This window comes from Alosa sapidissima, chromosome 21 (genome assembly GCF_018492685.1).
Source record: "Alosa sapidissima isolate fAloSap1 chromosome 21, fAloSap1.pri, whole genome shotgun sequence".
In the NCBI taxonomy this organism is placed as follows: Eukaryota; Metazoa; Chordata; class Actinopteri; order Clupeiformes; family Clupeidae; genus Alosa; species Alosa sapidissima.
In genome coordinates this window covers 7,257,257-7,279,519 of record NC_055977.1, presented here as the reverse complement: position 1 = coordinate 7,279,519, position 22,263 = coordinate 7,257,257, and the positions used below count along the sequence as shown (strand labels likewise).

At 41.8% G+C, this 22,263-nt stretch overlaps 1 protein-coding gene across 3 annotated transcripts in view; it reads left to right on the top strand.

Annotated features, from left to right (window-relative positions):
- Window positions 1-719: 719 nt before the first annotated feature.
- tuft1b (tuftelin 1b) overlaps window positions 720-22,263 on the top strand; it is a 25,696-nt gene continuing 4,152 nt past the window's right edge. Inside the window, exons 1-7 of one of the 3 annotated variants that reach the window (XM_042077466.1) lie at window positions 720-934; window positions 17,795-17,851; window positions 18,524-18,601; window positions 18,894-18,980; window positions 19,183-19,251; window positions 19,365-19,451; window positions 20,973-21,086. In XM_042077466.1, the coding sequence (XP_041933400.1) occupies window positions 881-934; window positions 17,795-17,851; window positions 18,524-18,601; window positions 18,894-18,980; window positions 19,183-19,251; window positions 19,365-19,451; window positions 20,973-21,086 (546 nt within the window). In that variant the 5' untranslated portion in view covers window positions 720-880. Of the gene's footprint in view, window positions 935-17,794; window positions 17,852-18,520; window positions 18,602-18,893; window positions 18,981-19,182; window positions 19,252-19,364; window positions 19,452-20,972; window positions 21,087-22,263 lie in introns of all 3 variants that reach the window. The other 2 variants (XM_042077465.1, XM_042077467.1) reach the window with 2 other exon arrangements.

Here is a 22,263-nt window from a genome sequence, read left to right as displayed (position 1 = left end):
TGGCAAACCGCAAAATCATTATTCAAGAATAGCATGTGTATGAACATGAACAGCCCACTAAATAAACCTGCACACTTGTGACAAGAGATATTACATTATATTATATTATATTATATTATATTATATTATATTATATTATTATGTCTCGTATCGTATCGTATCATATCATATCATATATTATATCATATTATATTATAAATCATATGTCATTATATTAAATATTATTCCTAATTACTGTAATATTTTTCCTGACTCCGATCCTGCTCAAAGTCATTGGTTAGATCTGGTCAGTTTTGTATGGAGTGTCTGGTTTCTCTGCCCTCAACTCTCAACATCAACATCATATATGCATTTCGTGCTGCTAACCCATGATGGGCATAAAAGTATCACTACTCTCAAATAGGTCTTAGCTATAATGAGCTAACTATAACACACAGACACACAGCCAGACAGAGAGAGAGAGAGAGAGAGAGAGTGAGAGAGTTTTCGCGAGTGGGAAAGCACTTTTCTTCAAATACAGTACAGCACAATACCTTCCTTTGCAATACTTTTCATAGTGCCCACAGCATATAGTCCATAATATATAAGATCTTCACCACCAGTGAGTGCAGTAATCGCTCTCATTACTGGGCTGTCCTCCAGTGACTTATGGTATCTGTGGGTGTCTCGTGAATAATTGACCCTAGCGTACAGGTGTGCGCATGGACATAACGCTAACGCCAGTTAGACCTAGGAAAAGACAAGTCCTGGCTGGATTTTGTGGCGTCGTCAGTTTCTCTGACATGCATGTGGAAGAAATGTAATCTTTTTACGGAATACACAATACACATTAAGGACTAGGCTACTATAGAATTTGAAGACCTTGACCAACGGAGTTGCGATGAATGACTACTTTTCTCATGATGACGGGACAGCAAAGGGGGGCGAAGTGGTGGTACGTGTTCATTAAGCTACATTGTAGCCTACATATGTCGAGATCAGTGAAGTCTGTTATTCATTGACAATTGGTGTTATTGAAGTGTCTTGAGAAAACCATGTGTGTTCTCTTCTGTTACTTCAGCTATTTTTGGAGACCGCAACATTTGCGTTAAAGAGATTCAGAAGTTGCTATTCAAATGCTGCGCTCAGTCGAACTTTTTTATGGAATACAAAAAGTGTTTTATAAGGGTGACATTCTTCGAGACATCTGAAACCCCTGATACAAGTAATCATTCAGTCTAAATTTCACTTGGTGAAAGTATCTATTCATCTATTTGTCTATATATATATTATGGATGAAAGTTGTTTATTGACTACATTATGTATCGTCATTAACCGCCACACAAGGGGTAAATAAACACATTTTAGACTAATTAGTATGTCCTATACTACCATGGTAGTTTATGTGCATTATAAACTATCTAGCATGTCCTATAGGCTACTGCTACCATATAGGCCTAGTTTATGTGCATTATCACAGTTCAGTCTAGACGCTTTCAGCGAGACTTACCTTAATTATGACCCATGGAAGGATATCAAGGTATCCAGACAAGATAAGAGTAGGCTACAGTACATCATACACTCATATACAGTCACTGCAGGGGAACGCTGACCAAGAGCTGTAGAGACTCCGTCCTGTCCGTCCGGTATGGTCTTTAACAAGTCAGGACAGCAGCATTCTGCACACCTGAAGGGAAATAGCTTAGAAACACCAGCACATGACTATTCATGTAATGGCTGTTCTAACTATCTGGGAATAGCCGCAACATGTTTATGGAATAAATTAAATTTACGAAATACTTTATGTGGGCCAGTTAGCACTTAAATCGATGGTTCGGAGTAATTTCACCCTAGGGTCCGTTGCACCATGACCCTGAGCCAAACACCCTCCCAGAACCTGTTTTCCCTTGGTCGAGCCCTGGTCGAGTAGCGCCGTCAGAAACTAATGAGTTTCTGCAGGCGTAATGGAACCAACTTTTATCTCAATTACCCCACTAATAATGCCCTGAATGGCACGAAACTTCTACAGTATGTGCTTTACTTATAAAACAAGGCATTGAAAAGTTTGTAAGTACACCAGGAGTTTATTTAAAAAACACTTGTAAAAAAAACAGGTTCTGAGAGGGTGTTTGGCTCATGGTCATGGTGCAAAGGACCCTAGGGTGAAATTACTCTGAACCATCGCTTTAACATAAATAATAGCTCATGACCTCTTGTAAATATTGTACCATGTTACATCTTGATGCAAACTTCATAGCCTACTCAGATTATGTTACATCATGAATATATGTCCTTTCATTTGTGTGTATGTGAGATTGCTTAACTGTATAAGATAGGCTACATGACCAGACATTTGGATACATATAGTTAGGGGAATACTTACAATGCATGCCAGGACAAATACTCTTGAGATGTTCATCTTTTTGTTTAATAGCTATTTTTATCATTTCATTTTTATGCTTTAAAAATAAAAAAATAGCAGATTTGCCTGTCTGAGATGAATCTAAACAAAAGTGTTAGTCTCTGTGAGTGTGCTTGCCTGTGTGTGTGTGTGTTTGTGTGTGTGGGAGAGGGGAGTAATAGTTGTGTGTGCACACATGATAATTAAGGGTATGGAAGGGCATTAGTTGTGTCTTGAACACAAACAGCCTCTTAACCCAATAGCATCTCTTCCTTGGGAGTTGTTGTCTCTCCCAGCAGTTGGGTTGGGATCCCTCAGCACTTATGTTACACACCACACACTTGGTGAAGAAGGTAATCCTAATTGTAATCCTAAAATACCACCATGTAACATCCTCCGCAAGTCTGTGTATGTATGCGATAATGGGACATTGTCCCATTGTGCTGCAGACAGTGATGATGATGAATGTTGAAGTTTGCTTTTTGATCCGAATGATCTCACCGGGTCTTTGTTAGCTTAGTGGGTCACTGTGTGTGTGGTATCAGTGTCTCTTTGGCTCTGTGGGGATTAGACATGAGATGAAGTAGAGAGGTCGTAGAGAGGTCATAGTTTATTGACTAATTTGAGTGGAACATTTTAACTGGCCTGAGAAATAGCACAGGAGTGTGAGACTAGACTGAGGTGTGTGATTCATTGGCACTTTGTATGAATGGTTGACTGTACCTGCGTGTGTGTGTGTGTGTGTGTGTGTTCTCTCGTGCGTCGTGTACATTATGTAGCCCTACACAAGCACATACCCACGCTTTCACCTATCCATGCAACATGCCGTGGCCTACTGGTTAGCGCTTCGGACTTGTTACCGGAGGGTTGCTGGTTCGAACCCCGACCAGTAGGCACGGCTGAAGTGCCCTTGAGCAAGGCACCTAACCCCTCACTGCTCCCCGAGCAGCGCTGTTGTTGCAGGCAGCTCATTGCGCCGGGATTAGTGTGTGCTTCACCTCACTGTGTGCTGAGTGTGTTTCACTAATTCACGGATTGGGATAAATGCAGAGACCAAATTTCCCTCACAGAATCAAAAGAGTATATTTATACTTATATACTGTATATGTTTGTAGCTGGTGTAATTGTTATGAAATGTGTTAACTATGCTGTGTAATTGCAGAGAGCTAAACCCAATTCTTCTTTACTATACAGACTTGTTATGAAATGTGCTATCTTACTGTAATATGCTGTGTAACTGGAGAAAGAGCTAAACCCTTCTTCTTTTCTATACGGACTTGTTATGAAATGTGCTATCTTAACTGTGCTGTGTATTTCTATACAGACGTGTTTATGTCATTCCAGCCCATAAGCATCTGCGTCTGCAAGCTCTGGAATTTATCCTCTGGTGTTTTCATATCACAATTTACAGCTACTTTGACATGTGTGTGTGTGTGTGTGTGTGTTTGTGTGTGTGTGTGTCTGCTGGGTGTGTGTGTCTTTTGTGTAATTGCGTGCAAGGGATGTTGCTGTTTTCAGGGGATGTGGTTAGGTGTTTTGCTCCAAAACAATGTATGCTAACCTGAGTCATGAAGACCCCTATACACACAAGGCTGGGTCCTGTATCAATACAGTGCACACACACACACACTCACACACACACACACACATGCACACTAACACCCACACACACTCACACACACACACATGCACACTAACCCTTCAAAATCTAGACCACATGCTTTTGTCTACTCCGGTGAAACCCAATCCTAGAATCTGACACTTTGTGAATGCTGTCATTTAATAATGCAGGAGCACTAAAGGAGGATTCACGTGTGAACCCAACACACATACCACACAGACTCACTGCCAGCCCCAGCACTAACAAGAGCTGAAGGAATTTAGAAAGCTAGGAAGAAAGAAAGAAAGAAAGAAAGAAAGAAAGAAAGAAAGACATAATGAATGAAAGAAAGGGAGAGCAAAAAGTACTCATGTGGGTTCAGTATATATTTGCATGTAACTTGCATTCTGCTTGTTTTACTTTTGACACAACAATCTTTCCACTCTGCTAAGAGTGCATTTTGTTTGTACAGCGAAAGCCCACTCAGCCTTTGAAGAAAGGTTCTCCTGCTGTACACAACACTAGAATTCCTGCAGCTGAACACAATGCCACCCAGAGAGAGAGAGAGAGAGAGTGAGAGTGAGAGAGAGAGAGAGAGAGAGAGAGAGAGAGAGAGAGTGAGAGAGAAAGAGAGAGAGAGAGAGAGAGAGAGAGAGAGAAGACTGACTGGCCCTGTCTCATGTTTGGGCTCCTCGTCCGGCCGGCCCTTGCAGGCACAGAGGGGCTTTGTGGAGAGAGTGAACCTGACCCCTTAATGATTTCTCCTCCTCTGTCCTGGCCTCTCCTATTGATCTTCCACCATCATCAGGGCAGTGAGAGGATAGTGGCTAAGAAGCAGCATATGCATGCACTCCTAGTGTGTGTGTGTGTGTGTGTGTGTGTGTGTGTGTGTGTGTGTGTCATCAGGGCGGTGAGAGGATAGTGGCTAAGAAGCAGCGTGTGTATGCACCCATAGTGTGTGTACCCAGTAATCTGTGTGTGTGTGTGCACACTACTCCTAGTAGGCCTAGTACCAGACACTGTTATCAACACAACATAGCAGACACTTGAGGAAATATCTGTAATAAAGGGGTATATACCGGTAGTTACAATACCAACAATTGTGTATGCTTGTCATGTGTGCGCAATGTGATCTATATCAGGCATTTTTGTGTACATAAGTATGTGTGTATGTACTGGTTTGTATGTATGTGCGTGTGTGTGTGTGTGTGTGTGTGTGTGTGTGTGTGTGTGTGTGTGTGTGTGTGTGTGTGTGTGTGTGTGTGTGTGTGTGTGTGTGTGTGTGTGTGTGTCATCAGGGCGGTGAGAGGATAAGAAGCAGGGTGTGCGTGCAGTAGCCTGAGAAGTTGTGACTTTGATTCCCAGATGCCTGTATTGTGCCCATGAGCAATTAAGGCACTTAATCCTGAGTGGCTCCAGTCTGTAGTCTGGCCTTGCATCTGTAGATCACTTTGGATTAAAGTATCAGCCAAATAATATTACAAAATACAAATAAATAAACATCCTCACCACGGCCCCAACCTAGCCACAAGAGTTGTGTCAGCTTGTTTCCACAGAAAGCTTAGCGGTGAACCAGGGTGCTGGCTTCTCAAGAATAGCTGGCACTACAGTCATACTATTTGAATGAAATGATGCATATCAATGATGGTCATTTCAATAATATAATGCTTTATGGCGTGACTGGTTTCATTTATGTATTGGACCACTTTCAGTTTCATTGACAGTGGTGCAACAAAGTTGTATTGAGTGCTTAAAACGTTTGTTGTCAGGATGGGTGGACATTTTGACACAGCTTCAGAGTTCACTATGTGAATGTAAACTGTCATTGTTTGCATGTTCCCTCTCAAACACACGATCAGCAGAGTCATGCTATTCTGTTTGCTCGACAGTGTTTAGATATATAGATAGATAGATAGATAGATAGATAGATAGATACTTTATTGATCCCCAAGGGGAAATTCTTGGTGTTTTAAGCCCCCACTGTCGACTTCAAGGTACTTAACCCTAACTTTAACCCTAACCCTAACCCTAGTGCCTTCCATGCAGCGCTGCCTGGAAGACGACATTGGGGGCTTAAAACCCCAAGTAACATTCCGTTTACTCCAAATACAGCCCTGTAAGGCGATGGATCTGCAAGTCACCTGCAGGGGGCACCGCTGGGCCTCAGAGGGAGGAGGGTGTGTTCAGGCTGGGGTGTCACGCCCGTCCCCTCCCTCTCTGACTCACAAACACACACACACACACACCAGTGAGTTCAACCTCAATACACATTCCTGTGTGTGTGTGTGTGTGTGTGTGTGTGTGTGTGCGTGTGTGTTGGAGTGAAACAGATAGACAGAGAGAGCAGTAGAGAGAAAGCGATTAGGGGATTCCTGTGCCTGTGTCTACGGTTGTGAAGCTTTGTTTCAGTCCTGTTGCTGTGCAACTGAAAAGCCTGTCAAGTGAATCCTGAGCTACAGGTAAGAGTGTTTTAGTTTCAGACTATACTTAAAGCTACACCTAAGAGTGTTTTGAGACTACTGTTTTAGTTTCAGACTACTTAAAGCTTCTGTGTTCCCAGATGATTGGTTATGTGTTTCATAATGTGTCAGGGGACATATGAGAGGAATGTTCGATCTTCTCTAAAACAAACAACTAGTGTTTGTTACTTCATGATGGTCATTTAATTCGGCATTGTGTGTTGTAGGGTCTTTTTCCGACCTTCTGAAATGTTTCACAGTTCTTGTGACAGTACGTACCAGCAAATGACTTGGCGGTTATCTCCCTCACAGGGTTGCTGAATTTGATCTCTGCCCCACTTTAGAAGCTATTAAAACTCATTAGAAATGAGTTCTCTCTAATTAATCTCTAGATTCATCTCAAAGGAGCATAAAGTCCTAGTATTTCAGTCTCTCGTCGTCAAGGTTATATGAAATGGTGCAGAGCCTGGATACGCTTAGGATTTGATTGACACATGGATTCCAGATGCCATCATCCCATATATCTCTTTCCTTACTGTGATTTGCTTTAAAATGAACATCTTGTGATCCTGTGCTCCTGAGATATGTATCGCTATGTCTCAATGTATATTATCCATTGTCATAGGCAGTGAAGGATCTGATATGGTAAAAGAGTTTCCCCCTATGTTTTGTTCTTGGATACTATATACCCTCATTAATGGCTAGATGAGGTGTCCAATAAAATGAGAGAATGGCTAAATAGGGAAGTGATGCGGTGAAAGGATGATTCAGGCTGAGAGTTGTTTTAGCTAAGTGATGTCATTTCTTTGCTCCAAAGCATGAGTGGGCCGCTGACCTGAGGTCACAGCTTCTGACAGTGACCTCATGCGATATCCCTGTCAGTTCCTGAAACTGAGCAGTATGTGTCCGTAATGTAGATTCACCCTTCACTCTCACTCTCTATCCCAAGATGGTGTATAGTGGGCATGTATGTGTGCGTGTGTGTGTGTGTGTGTGTGTGTTCCCTCACTCTCCACTTCATGCTGGTGTGCAGTGAGCATAAATGTGTGTGCGTGTGTGTGTGCGTGTGCGTGTGTGTGTGTGTGTGTATTCCTTCACTCTCCAACTCAAACTAGTGTGTGCGTTCTGGTGCATAGTGGCTGCCATGCATCAGGCACTCCAGTGTTGTCTTCAAGGCAGCGCTGCCTGGAAGGCACTAGGGTTAGGCATGGGTTAGGTTTAGGGTTAGGTGCCTTTAAGTCAGCGGTGGCAGCACTGCCTGGAAGACGATGTTGGGGGCATGAAACACCATCGAGCTGTTGTGACAGAGTGCATGATGACATGGATGAGACAGGATATTACTTATTGGACATCAGCTCATCAGATCACGCTGTCTTGGCATGGTTGCAAATCCAAAGATGAAATGCTTTCATAATGTGAAGCACAAATTAATCTTATTGAGTATGGAAAGATAATGGGGTGGGGGTAGTGTAGTGTAGTGTAGTGGTTAAGGAGCTGGGCTAGTGTGCAGTAGCCTGAGAGTTGTGGGTTCAATTCCCGGCTTCCACCATTGTGCCCTTGAGCAAGGCACTTAACCCCAAGTTGCTCTTGGGACAATGTACAGTAGTCCCTTTGACATATGTTAGTCACTTTGGACAACAGTGTCTGCTGAATGTAATGTAATAATATTTCTTCAGATTAGGACGTATAACATGGTGGTGGTGAGCGTAGTAGTGAAATTGCCGTCTCAGTTTTTTTGTCAGGTCCCTAATGTGTTGCTGTGTTGCATGTGGCAGATTTTTTTTTACCTACAAATGTGAATTTGTTGCATTGAATCTCGTCTTCCCTGCAGGCACACACACACACACACACACACACACACACACACACACACACACACACACACACACACACACACACACACAATCACTTGTTTACTCTTACAATTAGATATGTGAAACATCTGGCATTGTAATAGCATCCATCAAGTCAATATAGTAATGCATAACACATAACAAATATTTTTGAGCATCGTTCCTAAATATCAAACCCATGTGAGAAGAACAGTTCATGCAACAGACCTCCAGAGATATCAGTCATTCCTCCGTCCACCAACTTCCTCGCTGGGTTATGTAACATTTGTTTTTCTAAACAAACATATGCTGCCACAGATGCCACGTCCTTTTGTATTTCTGGCAAAATACTGCGCCTTCTTCAGTTGAACTGTTAATTAGGAATGTGAATTATGAACTGCATCAAGATTCTTATCATCAAAGGTGAGTGACTGAGGAGATCATTATGCAACGCATAATGCAAGTATATATTGGATTACCAGTTAGATTAGATTAAATTAGATTCAACTTTATTGTCATTGTGCAAGTACAACAACGAAATACAGTAGACAACGAAATGCAGTTGTTAATAAATTAAACCGGTTAGGTAGAAGGTTTATCTCAGACAATGGTGAACTTCCTATTAAAGGTTTAGATTACATAGGTCATTCAAATTTATGTCTAATTGGCAGTTTGGGCTAGTTTGGGAAAACCCACAGTTTACATTTACATGTATTAATCTAGCATTTTATCCAAGCGACTTACAATTATATTACAAGGGCCATTCTCCTCAAACTCCAAGTGCGGTGCAACCCACAACTTTTCAGGCTCCCACTGCCTACTAGCCCAGCTCCTTAGCCTTAGCGGCACTGTTACAGCTCCTTAGCCACTGTTACAGCTCCTTAGCCACTGCCTACTAGCCCAGCTCCTTAGCCACTGTTACAGCTCCTTAGCCACTGCCTACTAGCCTATAGCTCCTTAGCCACTGTTACAGCTCCTTAGCCACTGCCTACTAGCCCAGCTCCTTAGCCACTGTTACTTAGTTAGTAAATATCATCTTAGATCATTAGATCATATTGTAAATATTATTTACAATAGCAATTAAATCAATGTGCTCTTGATAAGGGCACATTGGCTCTTTGTTTTTGAGCAATGTTTTATCAGCCACTGTGTGTGATTTAGGTCAGTTAATGGATTACATAATCCACATTGAGTTCTGAACATTTCCGCAAACAGAGAGTATCCTACTTGTTAACTGTCAATAATATTCAAATAAAACAGCATACGTGCATTATGTATGTATAAAGTATATGCATAATATGCAATACACAATCGAGACTAAATGCCGCCAGAGGGCGAAATATAGTATGCTTCAGGTATGTTATTTACTCACACAAAAACACTTTTGCACAATGAATTAATTAGAATGAATCATGATACAGATGACAGAGTGAAGAGAGGAGAGAAGCATCATGGCGTGGGCTTGTTAATGACTGTGTTCAGTGAAGGAATGTACTGAAACGCTTGCCAGCGTTCCCTGTAATGGAGCTGCACATTAACATGTCAGAACGTAGCGCTCTCATCCTGCTCTTACCACAATACGCGTTATGACATCCATTTCTGGCTCTGATGGCCCTTAATGACTTTGGGTTGAGCTTCTTTTTTTTTATATATATACTTTATTGCAATTATTTATCTACATCCATGTAAGGTACCCACTTCACTTATTTCACATGTTACATTGCAATTTTTGTTTTTTGTTATTTTATACATATAAAAAAAGAAATAAGAAAAGACATGACAAAAAAAAAAAAACATGATAGAAGAAAAAAAAACAAAAAAAAAAAACATGATAGAAAACTTATACAAAAAAAAAAAATTACTCCATACAAAACAAAACATGACACACAGAAGAGAGGGGGGGAGGGAAAGTAGGGGAGTGGTATTTGAGCCTACATAACACTATTTTATTCTATGTGCTATTGTACTTGTTTTTAGATATTTATAGGCACGTTTTTGGCCCTTTATAGGGGGGTGTTTAAGCCTACATATGTCTTTGGTCCTGTGTGGAATTATCTGTGTTGTTGACCGATGTGTGCATATCATTTCTATTATTGAAATAAATAATTATTTTATGTATAGTATTTTTTCTGGGTATAACTTATTCTATTTACTAAGTTGGTTCCTAACTCTAAAAGTAAGTCTTTCCATATCCACGATGTTTTCTATTGTGCTATGCCACCTACACAAATCTGGGGCTTTTTCTTGTTTCCATCCCCTTGTTAGTTGTTTTATTGCAGATATACGTACTATATTAAAAAAAATTGATATTTAGGTTCTATTTTCTTGGACAGGCTTATACCTAAAAGGTTTTCTAATGTTAAGGTCTGTCGCAACTCAAAAATATGTTTTATCGCTTTATCAAATTCCTTCCAGAATGTTTTTAGTACTGGGCATAAGAAAAAAATATGGCTATAATTTCCGTTTTGCTCTCCACAGCTTCTCCAACAACTAGTCCCTAACGGCTGAGATTTCCCGCATTTGTCAGGTGTAATAAAAAATCTCTGTTGTAATTTCCACGCAAATTCATTCCAATTTTTTTATTGTGTTATTGCAGTATTTCCTTTTAGTGACTCTGTCCAGTTTTTCCATTGTGATATCAATTTTCAACTCTTTTTTCCATTTTTCTTTAACTTCAACCTTTACCAAGGTGAGTTTTTGGAGTATTTTGTATATTCTTGAAAGATTTCCCTTACCTGTATTCCTATTCTTAATTAAATATTGTACTAAATCATTTTCTGTTTGCTCCGCTAAGTTTTCTTTAACATAACTTCTGACCTGTAGATACTTGAAGAAGTGTTTTTTATCTAAGTCGTATCTTGAAGCTATATTTTCATATGTATCCACCATGTGTTTGTTCAAAACTTGTGAGAATGATATTAATCCTTTATTAGCCCAACCATTTGATCCATTCTATTTGGTAGGAAGTCTGGGTCATGCGCCATCTCCCTGAGATATACATAATCAGTCTTTATTATATGGGTTGAGCTTGTGAGTGACAGGCTAAGGAGGGGGTAATGGGTGTTGAAGGGGTGTGTTTGCATGTGTGTGTGTGTTTTGAGGAAAAGAACACTGTGTCTTCAAATGGCAAGGCAAGGCGTGGCTATAGCGTTGTTCTTCAAAGTACTGTGTGTGTAGAGTGTGTGTGTGTGTGTGTGTGTGTGTGTGTGTGTGTGTGTATGTGTGTGTGTGTGCTTTGCATGCATGCGTGCGTCTGTGCTTTGTATATGTATGTATGCATGTGTGTCTGTGATATGTTCAAACGCGATACGGCATTTAACATAACGTCATCATAGGTTAGGAACAATGGTGTCTGAAGGGAGTTTGATTAATACATGCTTGAATGGATTCTCTGTGTCAGCGTCATGTCTGCCCAGAACAGATGTGAAAGGCATTGGATTTGGCTCTTATCTCTGCTGAAAAGCATTAGTCTGCATTCCACAGCCGGGTCCTCAAGTCTCGACCGAATCTCAGACACTGACCTCATTCCCCCACCTCTGTCACGGCACAGAAGGGCGAGACAATACTGACAATATACGCAGACACACACACACACACACACTTACCTCCTGTACAAACAAACATTCACAGTCAAACACACATGCACACGAACAGTAAATACACACACAAGTGCACACACACACACTCACACACACACATACAAACCGGTACATACACACATACTTATGTACACAAACATGCCTGATATAGATCACATTGCGCACACATGACAAGCATACACAATTGTTGGCTTTGTAACTATATACCCCTATATTAGAGATATTTGCTCAAGAGTCTGCTATGTCTGCTGTTGAGGGTAACAGTGTCTGGTGTTTTTGTCATGGACAACAGTGACACATGCGAGCCTATCATAACAAAAAATACCACACCGAAAGAACAACATTCTTCCCAGACACTCCCATGGTCTCTTAATCGCGTCTTCTTGCCCATGCGGGTTGATCTTTACACCTTCACGCGGGCTGGTCTCTCCTGTCCTTGTAAGGCATGCCTCTCCCAGGCCCCTATATAGGTGAGTCATGGACACTCACATCCTGAACTTCACCTGAGTCATTACTTACAGGGAGCACGCACGGCTAGAGTTTTAGAAATCAGCCACTTTCAAATAAATGGTCAAATTCACCAGCCACTCAATAGTAGATCATTGTGTATCTCGTGTCTGAAATCTACCAGCCACGTTCATATCATACCAGCGCTCGGCTGTGGGCTGGTGCTAATTTCCATCTCCGATCAACTAGTTGTGATCAGGCGATTATGTAATCATTTGGACAAGCCTGCACACAGCCGTTCCTTACTGTGCTGCTGTAGGCTCTTCATTGAAGCTTTTATTGCCGTTCCCGGGTTTCTGCCCCATTCCCACCTTGCCTCAGTGGGCGTACAGCTCCACTGTGATTCGCTGGAAGAGGATGAAAGGGTCAGCTCAGCCTTGCAGGGCTACTGACGCACCTCTAACTCCCCACTGCTACGTTTTGCCCCAGCATGCTACTGTATAGCTGCATCTGTGGTTGTAAAACCTGCTCAGACAGAGCACTCTTCCCTCTGCCTGTGAGTCTTCTTGGTTAGTCACCCAGTTATTGTATATGGAACAACTGTATATGCCCCCCCCCCATATATATATATATATACTCATATATATACTGAGAGAGAGTGTGTGGGTGTGGGTGTGTGTTGTGTGTGTGTGTGTGTGTGTATATGTGTGTGAGAGAGAGTGTGTGTGTGTGTGTGTGTTGTGTGTGGGTGTGTGTGTGTGTATATGTGTGAGAGAGAGAGTGTGTGTGTGTGTGTGTTGTGTGTGTGTGTGTGTGTGTATATGTGTGAGAGAGAGAGAGTGTGTGTGTGTGTGTGTTGTGTGTGTGTGTGTGTGTGTGTGTGTGTGTGTGTGTGTGTGTGTATATGTGTGAGAGAGAGAGTGTGTGTTGTGTGTGTGTGTGTATATGTGTGAGAGAGAGAGTGTGTGTGTGTGTGTGTTGTGTGTGTGTGTGTGTGTGTGTGTATATGTGTGAGAGAGAGAGTGTGTGTGTGTGTGTGTTGTGTGTGGGTGTGTGTGTGTGTGTGTTGTGTGTGGGTGTGTGTGTGTGTGTGTGTGTGTGTGTGTTGTGTGTGTGTGTGTGTGTGTGTATATGTGTGAGAGAGAGAGTGTGTGGGTGTGTGTGTTGTGTGTGGGTGTGTGTGTGTGTGTGTTGTGTGTGGGTGGGTGTGTGTGTGTGTGTGGGTGTGGGTGTGTGTGTGTGTGTGTGTGTGTGTTCTTATGTATTCTGTTCTGTTGCCTACCTGTCTCACCCCCACCATGATTGCAGTAAACCTGCTCAGGCAACGACAGCCCACCTGCCCAGACAGCCCACTCTTCCCTCTGCCAGGTGCTGCACGGTTCTTCCCTATGGGTGTGTCTGCTGACATATGAGGGGAAACCTCAACATTCCCTACCCAGCCAGCTGACCATTAAGCATTACACAAGATAGCAAGAGGAAATAGCAAATCGCTGAAACATAACCGTAACATAACATAATCCCCTGCCAGAAGCTACAGTGAGTAGACACCCATCTAAAATGCTCTCCTGGAGGTATGTTTGGTCTTGCTCTGCCTCCCGTGCCCACTCAACCCCACATCACCGCACCCGACCCACCCCACCCCCCAGCCCACTCATGCAGTGCCAGGCAGAAGTGTGACTCAGTTCCTTCCGTACAGTTTCCTTTAGATGGCCAGGGATTTGTCCTTCTCCCTGGGTCTCCATGCCCCATGCCCGTATATACCTTGTCTGGCTGTGTTTGAGAACGACGCCATGTATAGTCCTACAGACTCATATTTGCCATGTTTCGACGTCTACCAGTCCGTTATGGTTACAGGTAAAGAGACATAGGGCCTTATTATATACATTTGCCTTATTATATAAGGCAGAGGGTCACCATATCACAGTCCTCTATGATCATCCAGGTTCAGAATGCAGAGGATAGCATCGGTCTCAGCTAATATCATGTGACAGGGCCCAGGGTAGGGGTCTCTGCTGTCCTGCAGTCAAAAGACTGCTCTTGCATAAGTATAAGTAAGTATAAATACTCTTTTGAGCCCATGAGGGAAATTTGGTCTCTGCATTTATCCCAATCCGTAAATTAGTGAAACACACTCAGCACACACTAATCCCGGCGCAGTGAGCTGCCTGCAACAACAGCGGCGCTCGGGGAGCAGTGAGGGGTTAGGTCGCTCAAGGGCACTACAGCCGTGCCTACTGGTCGGGGTTCGAATCGGCAACCCTCCGGTTACAAATCCGAAGCGCTAACCAGTAGGCCACGGCTGCCCCCAAATTACCCCAATTTGTTAGATTTACAAAAAAATCACTTGATCTTGTATTCCATATTTTGATGTTTGGTAGGTATGGAGAAGGTTTCAAAACTGTGATGGAGCATGATGTGCCATTTGCTTCCATTTCTTTCTTACCAAAATATTCTCTGCGGCAACATTCCTTGTCAGTCCTGTAACTGAAATTCAATTGTATTCCTTAGAATATTTACTTCTGTGGCAACATTCCTTGGAAGTTGTGCAACTGAAGTTGATTTGCATTCATCATAGCATTTATTCATTATTCAGTTGTTGGAGTGTGTGTTGTGTGATCTGGGGGAGTGTTTGCACAACGTTGTCGTCAGCCATGTACTGAGGTTAGGAATGGAATGCCTGATTTGCATTGAGACTTTGCCATCTCTTTTATGTGGTGACATATAACAGCAGGAATGTAGTTAGTCCCTTTTCTCAAAACAGCACCAGAACTCTGCTCACACGCAACACGGGTGATTGTATGGATGTGTGTGTGTGATTTAGGGTTTAAAATGGCCAACCTGTCAACTAAAAGGTGCCCAGAACAGGAAAAGGGAGACACTGCTAAAGCTCTGAAGAGGGAACACCTGTACTGCACCTGGCAGGCAAATGTGTGTGTGCGTGTGTGTGTGTGTGTGTGTGTGTGTGTGTGTGTGTGTGTGTGTGTGTGTATGTGTGTGTGTATGTGTGCGTGCACTCTCGTATTGTACATTATGTCCAGGTGCACTCACACACATTTGATTGCATGTGCATTTGAAGAATCCAGTGAAAGCCGGGCAATGCTGAGAAGGACTCAGATTTGTTATGCAAATGTTGCCTAAAATGAGGACGTTCAAAGGACATCAAGACTGTGCCAGGGACAAATACAGTACAAAGCAGCAGTTTCTCATTTATGTGCTACTGTTCAGACCTGCTACTTAGAGGTTTGGAAGCAAGAGTGTACTTGTTCAGTGTGCTTCTTATTCGTTGTCCTGAACACACTCTATAACACTGACGGGAGAATCCTGTCCTGTTCTTTCTTTTGATTTGTGCTTTATTTAATTCATGTGTATTTTTTTTTTTTTTTTTAAAAGAACATAATGGGTAAGAGTTACATGTCTCACACACACACACACACACACACTCACATGCACATATACACACATGCACAAACAACAAAAGCAGTACGGGCTCCTTAAGCTTAGCCTGAGGGAGATTCTTTTATGTGTCATTAGGCTACATTCGTTGCATTATACACCTACATTAATTTAGGACACATCTTCCTCTCTGTGTTTCAGGAACATTCAGTTGCATGGATTTAATTTCAAATGGACCCATTGGATAAACATATCAGCAGAAAGTTACCTGCAAGGCAGGCTGTGGCCTACTGGTTAGCGCTTCGGACTTGTAACCGGAGGGTTGCCGGTTCGAACCCCGAACAGTAGGCACGGCTGAAGTGCCCTTGAGCACGGCACCTAACCCCTTCACTGCTCCCCGAGCGCCGCTGTTGTTGCAGGCAGCTCACTGCGCCAGGATTAGTGTGTGCTTCACCTCACTGTGTGTTTCACTAATTCACAGATTGGGATAAATGCAGAAACCAAATTTCCCTCACGGGATCAAAAGAGTTTATATCTCTCTTTTGAGACGTAGTGCAAGACAGTTTCATAATACTTTGTCTTTATTGTATATATTTGTCCTTTGACAAGACAAGATATTGACCAGGTGCTAAAAGAGTGGGTGGAGGCGCAAAATCTGCAAAGCCAAGCATCACATACTTAAACATACACAGCATAATGCATGAAGCCAAGCACTTAAACACACACAGCATAATGCATGCCTGTGAAGCATTCATTGTCAGTTTGATCTGATACTGTAAGGACGTGTTCTGCAATGTCAACAGAGTTACATAACTTTTGGCTATTAGGCTTTTCCTGAGAAGAAAGTGTTTCATCCTCCCCATTCAAACATGCCTTTCACCCTTAACCATTTGAGTTTGGCTTTTGTTTAGCCTACCTGAGAACAAACCGTGGCAAGTTTAACTATTATTCTTCCCTTGACAAGGGTGGGGGCGCTGTCTAAAAGGGAATATTTGGAGGCCTGTCACCAAATATGTTTGACAAATGATCAGTCACGTCAACATGAAGCTTTTAAATCAACACCGTTGCATAAGCCAAAATGCAAATTCACCATTCACGGTGGCATTTTACACGCATGGCCATCGTGCATGCAAGAAGGAAGAATAACATAAGCCAACATGATATAATGAAGGATGACATAACCCAATGTACACCACTAGTCGCTTTACTTTAAATACTTTATACCTGATATTTCCTAACGTAATGCACTAAAACCTGATGCACTACATTAAAAATGGAATAGGATTGCAATACTTTATATACTTTATACTTTAAATACATTATACCAGACATGTCCTAACGTAATGCACTGATGAAGCTGTAAGTGGTTCGCACTCTGACAAAAAGACTAGACAAAGTCTTACAAAAAAGGAGCAACTGGTTTTAATAGAGCAAGAGACGTTTCAGCCATCCGGCTATTCTCAATGCTTGTAACGTAATGCACTAAAACCTGATGCACTACATTAAAAACGGAATAGGATTGCACAAGTACATTCAGTATTAAGTTGTAGTGGCATTGCAGATCTCTGATGGAGGAAACTAGCTGATGTCATGAGGTGGACACACTACGGCAAAAGTGTGAAGTGTGTTTGATTTGTTGAGTGTGTTGACACACAGCATCTGAATTGTGGGCTATTCCTGTGAGTTGCTGTGGCAATAAGCTATGAATGAGTGTATAGTCTGCTAGCGAATATGTGAGGTCATTCCCCAAGTGTTTGCACAAGTAGGTGTTTCATGTCACCAGGCCAGGGGTGGCTGTGGTCAGTTGGTCATTGTGTCAGAAAAGTGACCGCGATGACTTGCCATTTTTAAGGGAAAGACATCTTGTGATCATACTGTGTGATATGTCCAGATATAGATAAGGTAAGATATAGAGCACCTGCTTCCAAGACCCTTGAGTGTGTGTGTCTGTGTGTGTGTGTGTGTGTGTGTGTGTGTGTGTGTGATATAGAGCACCTTCCTCCGTGGTTTTAAAACCCCTCCCTCCTGTCACCGTACTTTCGTGAGTTTCTTCTCATCCCTCCTTCATTTGTGTCTTCCTTCAGGAGAGGTGTGGGCGGCTGACATTCACTCTTCAGGACACCAACTGGAACCATTCAAAAGTATGTATGAAAAAGAACTATAGTAATACTTAAGATTTCTATAGTAGTTCTATAGTAGTGTATACTTGTGATGTTCTGTAATACCTGTCTGAAAGTACTTCTGTAGTATCTCCCAAAATACTATAAGATTGGTATAGAATTCCTATATTACTATCATATTTTGTCCCAAATTGCTATAAGATTCATATAGTTCTTTGTACACTCTTAAAACAAATTGTCCCTATCTGGATACAGACATGTGTTAAAAAACAATGCAAGTTGTGTTATTTCAACACATATTGTGTAACAAATATAAAATGGAAACAACACAAACTGTGTTGTCCCTATCTGGACACAGATATGTATTGAAAACGCAAGTTGTGTTTTTTTCAACACATTCGTTTTAAGAGTGTACGGGATCAGACTCCCAGCATAATTAATGTATTCCTTTTTTCAAAATATGTTTTTGTAGCTTACTTTGTCACTTTGTGCGATTGAAATGGCGTGAAATTGGATTCTTCCTTTTGGATATGAGGGGAGGGGTAGCGCTATGGAACGCGTCTCCGGGCCAACCGGATCTCGGTCTGATGTCGTCTGAAATGAGATTATCTTTGCCAGTGATGATCAAATTAGTGTTCAGTGCCCTTTCTCAAGGGCTCCTCCACTCTGTTCTCCTTTCCTCCACTCTAGCAGCCTTCCTCTGAGAGACAGCAGCAGGAGCCTGAGCCACCGCCACTGCCACCGCCACTAGAACAGACTGAGGTCATCAAGGTAGCTAGAAAGTCCTCTGTGTTCCCAGTGTGTGTCTAAAGAGGGTGAATCATGATTGTGTATCTAAAGAGTGTGTGTGCTTATGATTGCATATGTGATTGGGAGTGTCCGATGGGTATATTTTTGGTGGTTGTGTTTGTATGTGGGTGTGTGTGTGTGTGTGTGTGTGTGTGTGTGTGTGTGTGTGTGTGTGTGTGTGTGTGTTCCTGCTATGTGTGAATAGATGTTGTATACAACTGCTATGTGTTAAATAGATTATGTATTGCTAAATTCTGTTCTGTTTGAATTGAAGGTCTACTTGGAGAAGCCATCAGAAAAAGAGAAGAAACAACGACAAAGTGTCAAGATGCTGACAGACGAGGTGTCTCAGATACAAGAGGTCAGGCTGAATTGGAATGTTTATGTGAATTGTCTGTGTAAACTGTCTGTGTCTGTGCCTGTGCAAAGAATCAACCCCAGACAAGTGTGTGTGTGTGTGTGTTTGTGTTTATTGTGTGTCTGGGTATACTGTGTGTGTATGTATGTATATTATATGTGTATTAATGTATGCATATATGTAACTTTGTCCAATCACCCCATAGGTCCGGTACTGTTTGAAAAGCCTTCGGGAGCAAATGGCAGCCAGACATAACAACAATAATAACAACGAGGTGATTAAATAAGTTATGTCTTCTGTCGTGTGCAGTGTGTTTGGTTGTTTAATTCATCATCTTCATCATAAGATCTCTATATGACTCTATATCTCATCTTCCTATTCCATCAGTTTCCAACCAATGGCTTCAAAGTTAATTTGGCCAGCATCCAATCAGTGATCATCAATGGCAATGTTGTCGATCCACCTCTGACCAGGGTAAGTCTAGTCACTCAAAGTCAATTAATCGTTCACTTACTCAAACGCCTGAAACTGCATTTAAGTTTACATGTATTAATTTAGCAGATTACTTTAGATGTTTGGAAAGTACAGGCTGCAGATACTGCATCTTATTATTCCCAATAAGATTTCATGTCTTTCTAGCATAATGTTTTTGGCCAAGACATGATTTGTGAAAACAAAACTGAGCTTTAAACCAGATACAACTTTACATGCCACTAAGTACTGAAACTGCATTTTGTGGACATCACAGATTATATCTTGTCCAGGCAGGTTGCCTGCTGAAAAAGGAGGTGTGTTTACTTGGTGTTTTAAACAATTTACACACAAATACTGGCAGACACACACAAACACACACACACACAAACTTAATGCACTGTGAAATGGCAGAGTAATTGCCATGGTTCACACAGGCTCTTAGTATATTATTTCCCATTTCTGCTGAGTAACAGTGAGGTCAATGGGCTCCATCAGTGGCTAATCTGTGTTTGTGTGTGTGTGTGTGTGTGTGTGTGTAACAGTAGACTCGGCAGCCATTAAGAGCGTGCCCATGACCTCACCCCTGCTCTGCTCTCTCTGGGAGAGACGGAAGCTTTTACAGTAACACCTTCCTCTCCATTACAAACGCATGAGATATTCAACTCTGGGCAGACTCTGTGCCCAGCTTATGAAGAGTTTCAGTCGGTCACAATTGCCATGCTCACACACTGAGGGTCCAAATCTGCTTACGCTGCAAGACAGCCGACAAAACATTCCGACTCATGTCAAAAATCCAACCCGAAGCTGGAATGTTGATTTTTTTTAAAATATATAATTGTGTTATAATCACGCGTTGTGAAATCGGATGGGAATTCGATTTCGAAAGTTTGTTGGGTCCAACTGAATGGGGACTAAAATCGGGGCAGAATCCCACACAGTATGCCCATCTTTGCATGTCAACTAAAGAAGTTATTACATTCTGAATCCAAGTCCACTCAGACTTATGTGGCCCCACACTGTGAAAAGCCTCACCTCTGTGGCTCTGAAGAGTGCTATGTTGCCCTGTCTCACTCTCTAAAGCCCCTTTCACTCTCTAACGCTGAGTTTACGGTCAGACGACCGTCACAAGAGGGAGACAAATGGGCGTTCCAAGCTTGTGGTTGCCAGGATACAGAAGTAAACAAGAGGCCAAGACACGATGGCTCATTTGTCTCAGCAACATCTCTCACACTGACTGTGTGTAGGTTGTTAACCAGTCTGGACAGTTTAGGTCTATGCTATAATAGATAATTGCCATGGCTATTGAAATACATGTTAATATTGCAAAAGAAAGGCAGAATCTTCCCATGGCAATATATTATAAAGTAAATCCATTTATTTGCCATTCTTTTCTCTTCTCTCTGTGTGTGTGTGTGTGTGTGTGTGTGTGTGTGTGTGTGTGTGTGTGTATGTGTGTGTGTGTGTGTGTGTGTGTGTGTGTGTGTGTGTGTGTGCGTGTGTGTGTGTGTGTGTGTGTCTCAGGAGGAAGAGAATGAGGAAGATGAGTGTGTGAGGCTGAGGGAGGTGACGCGGCGCCTGTACGCTAAGCTGCAGGAGTCCGAGAAACGACACCAAGAAGAGAAGGACATACTGCAGGTCAGACCCACTAAACACTAACGTTCTGCTTTCACCTCCGTCTTACTGTGGCCCTCCTCCTGCCTTCCTTTACTTTTGCTGAATTGGACAAAAAGTATTGAAAAGTAAAGATCATCATCGCACACTGGTGTAACATTATGAATTGTTTGTTTAGAGTGAACAACGGCAAAAAAAATTGAACAAGATTGAGGTCATGTAACAATATAATTGCTTATTTCACCTGTGGCCGTCATGCGAAGTCAGAGAGCCAACCTGAAGAAGCTTGCAGCGAAATGTGTGGTTCTCTCTAATTAAACAATTCATAATATTACCATTACATAATATACCAGAAATGCATGGTTCTATCTGAATAAACAATTCTTAATACCATTACATAATATACCAATGTGTGGTGACAATCTGATACTCCTGTGTATCACCAGCACCTGGGATCCAAAAACACAGAGTGCGCAGGGATTTTGTTTTATTGGTCAAAAAAGTGTATTTGATCAAAATGGCCTTAGTGCACATTTAGGAACATGGATTAATCAGTCTATACAACTAAGCTTTATCCATATACAGGACACCAGCCCATAATGCCTGTCTTATATTGTCTTTGTTTTTAATGACTTGGTGTTCCTATTTACCTGTTGTTATGTTTACTTAACATTCCACTGTATAATATATATATATATAATAAAGATATAGAATAATAACAATATAATTATAATGGCAGGCTTCTGCTTTGAATCCTCTCCTGAATTAACTTTAATCTTTAATTCATGCTTTCCTTTTTTCACACAATCATCCATCTACGAGCTGCTTTCGCTTATTCACTCTCCACTGTCTTTTTCATATTCTCTTTTCACTGTTATGTTTCATAGTCAAACATAGACGTTTTTAACAATGAAATTCTGCCCATGCAATGGTCTGTGGTTGAGTCCATGAGAATGTGAAAAATGCGAGTGACCTCATAAGTAGGCTATGTCAGGTCAAAGCAGCCCTTAGTGTTCCAGGCCTGTCCAGAGTCTGTTCCTAATTCTCACTGGAAAAACCACATGTAATGGAGGCTGTAATGGACAATGTTCATGTCTAATATGAGCCCAAATATATATGAATTTCATGAGTGACGTATAGTTATTGAATTTAAAAATATAAACAAAATAAAAGTTCTATAAAGTGGCACATTCTCTGGTAA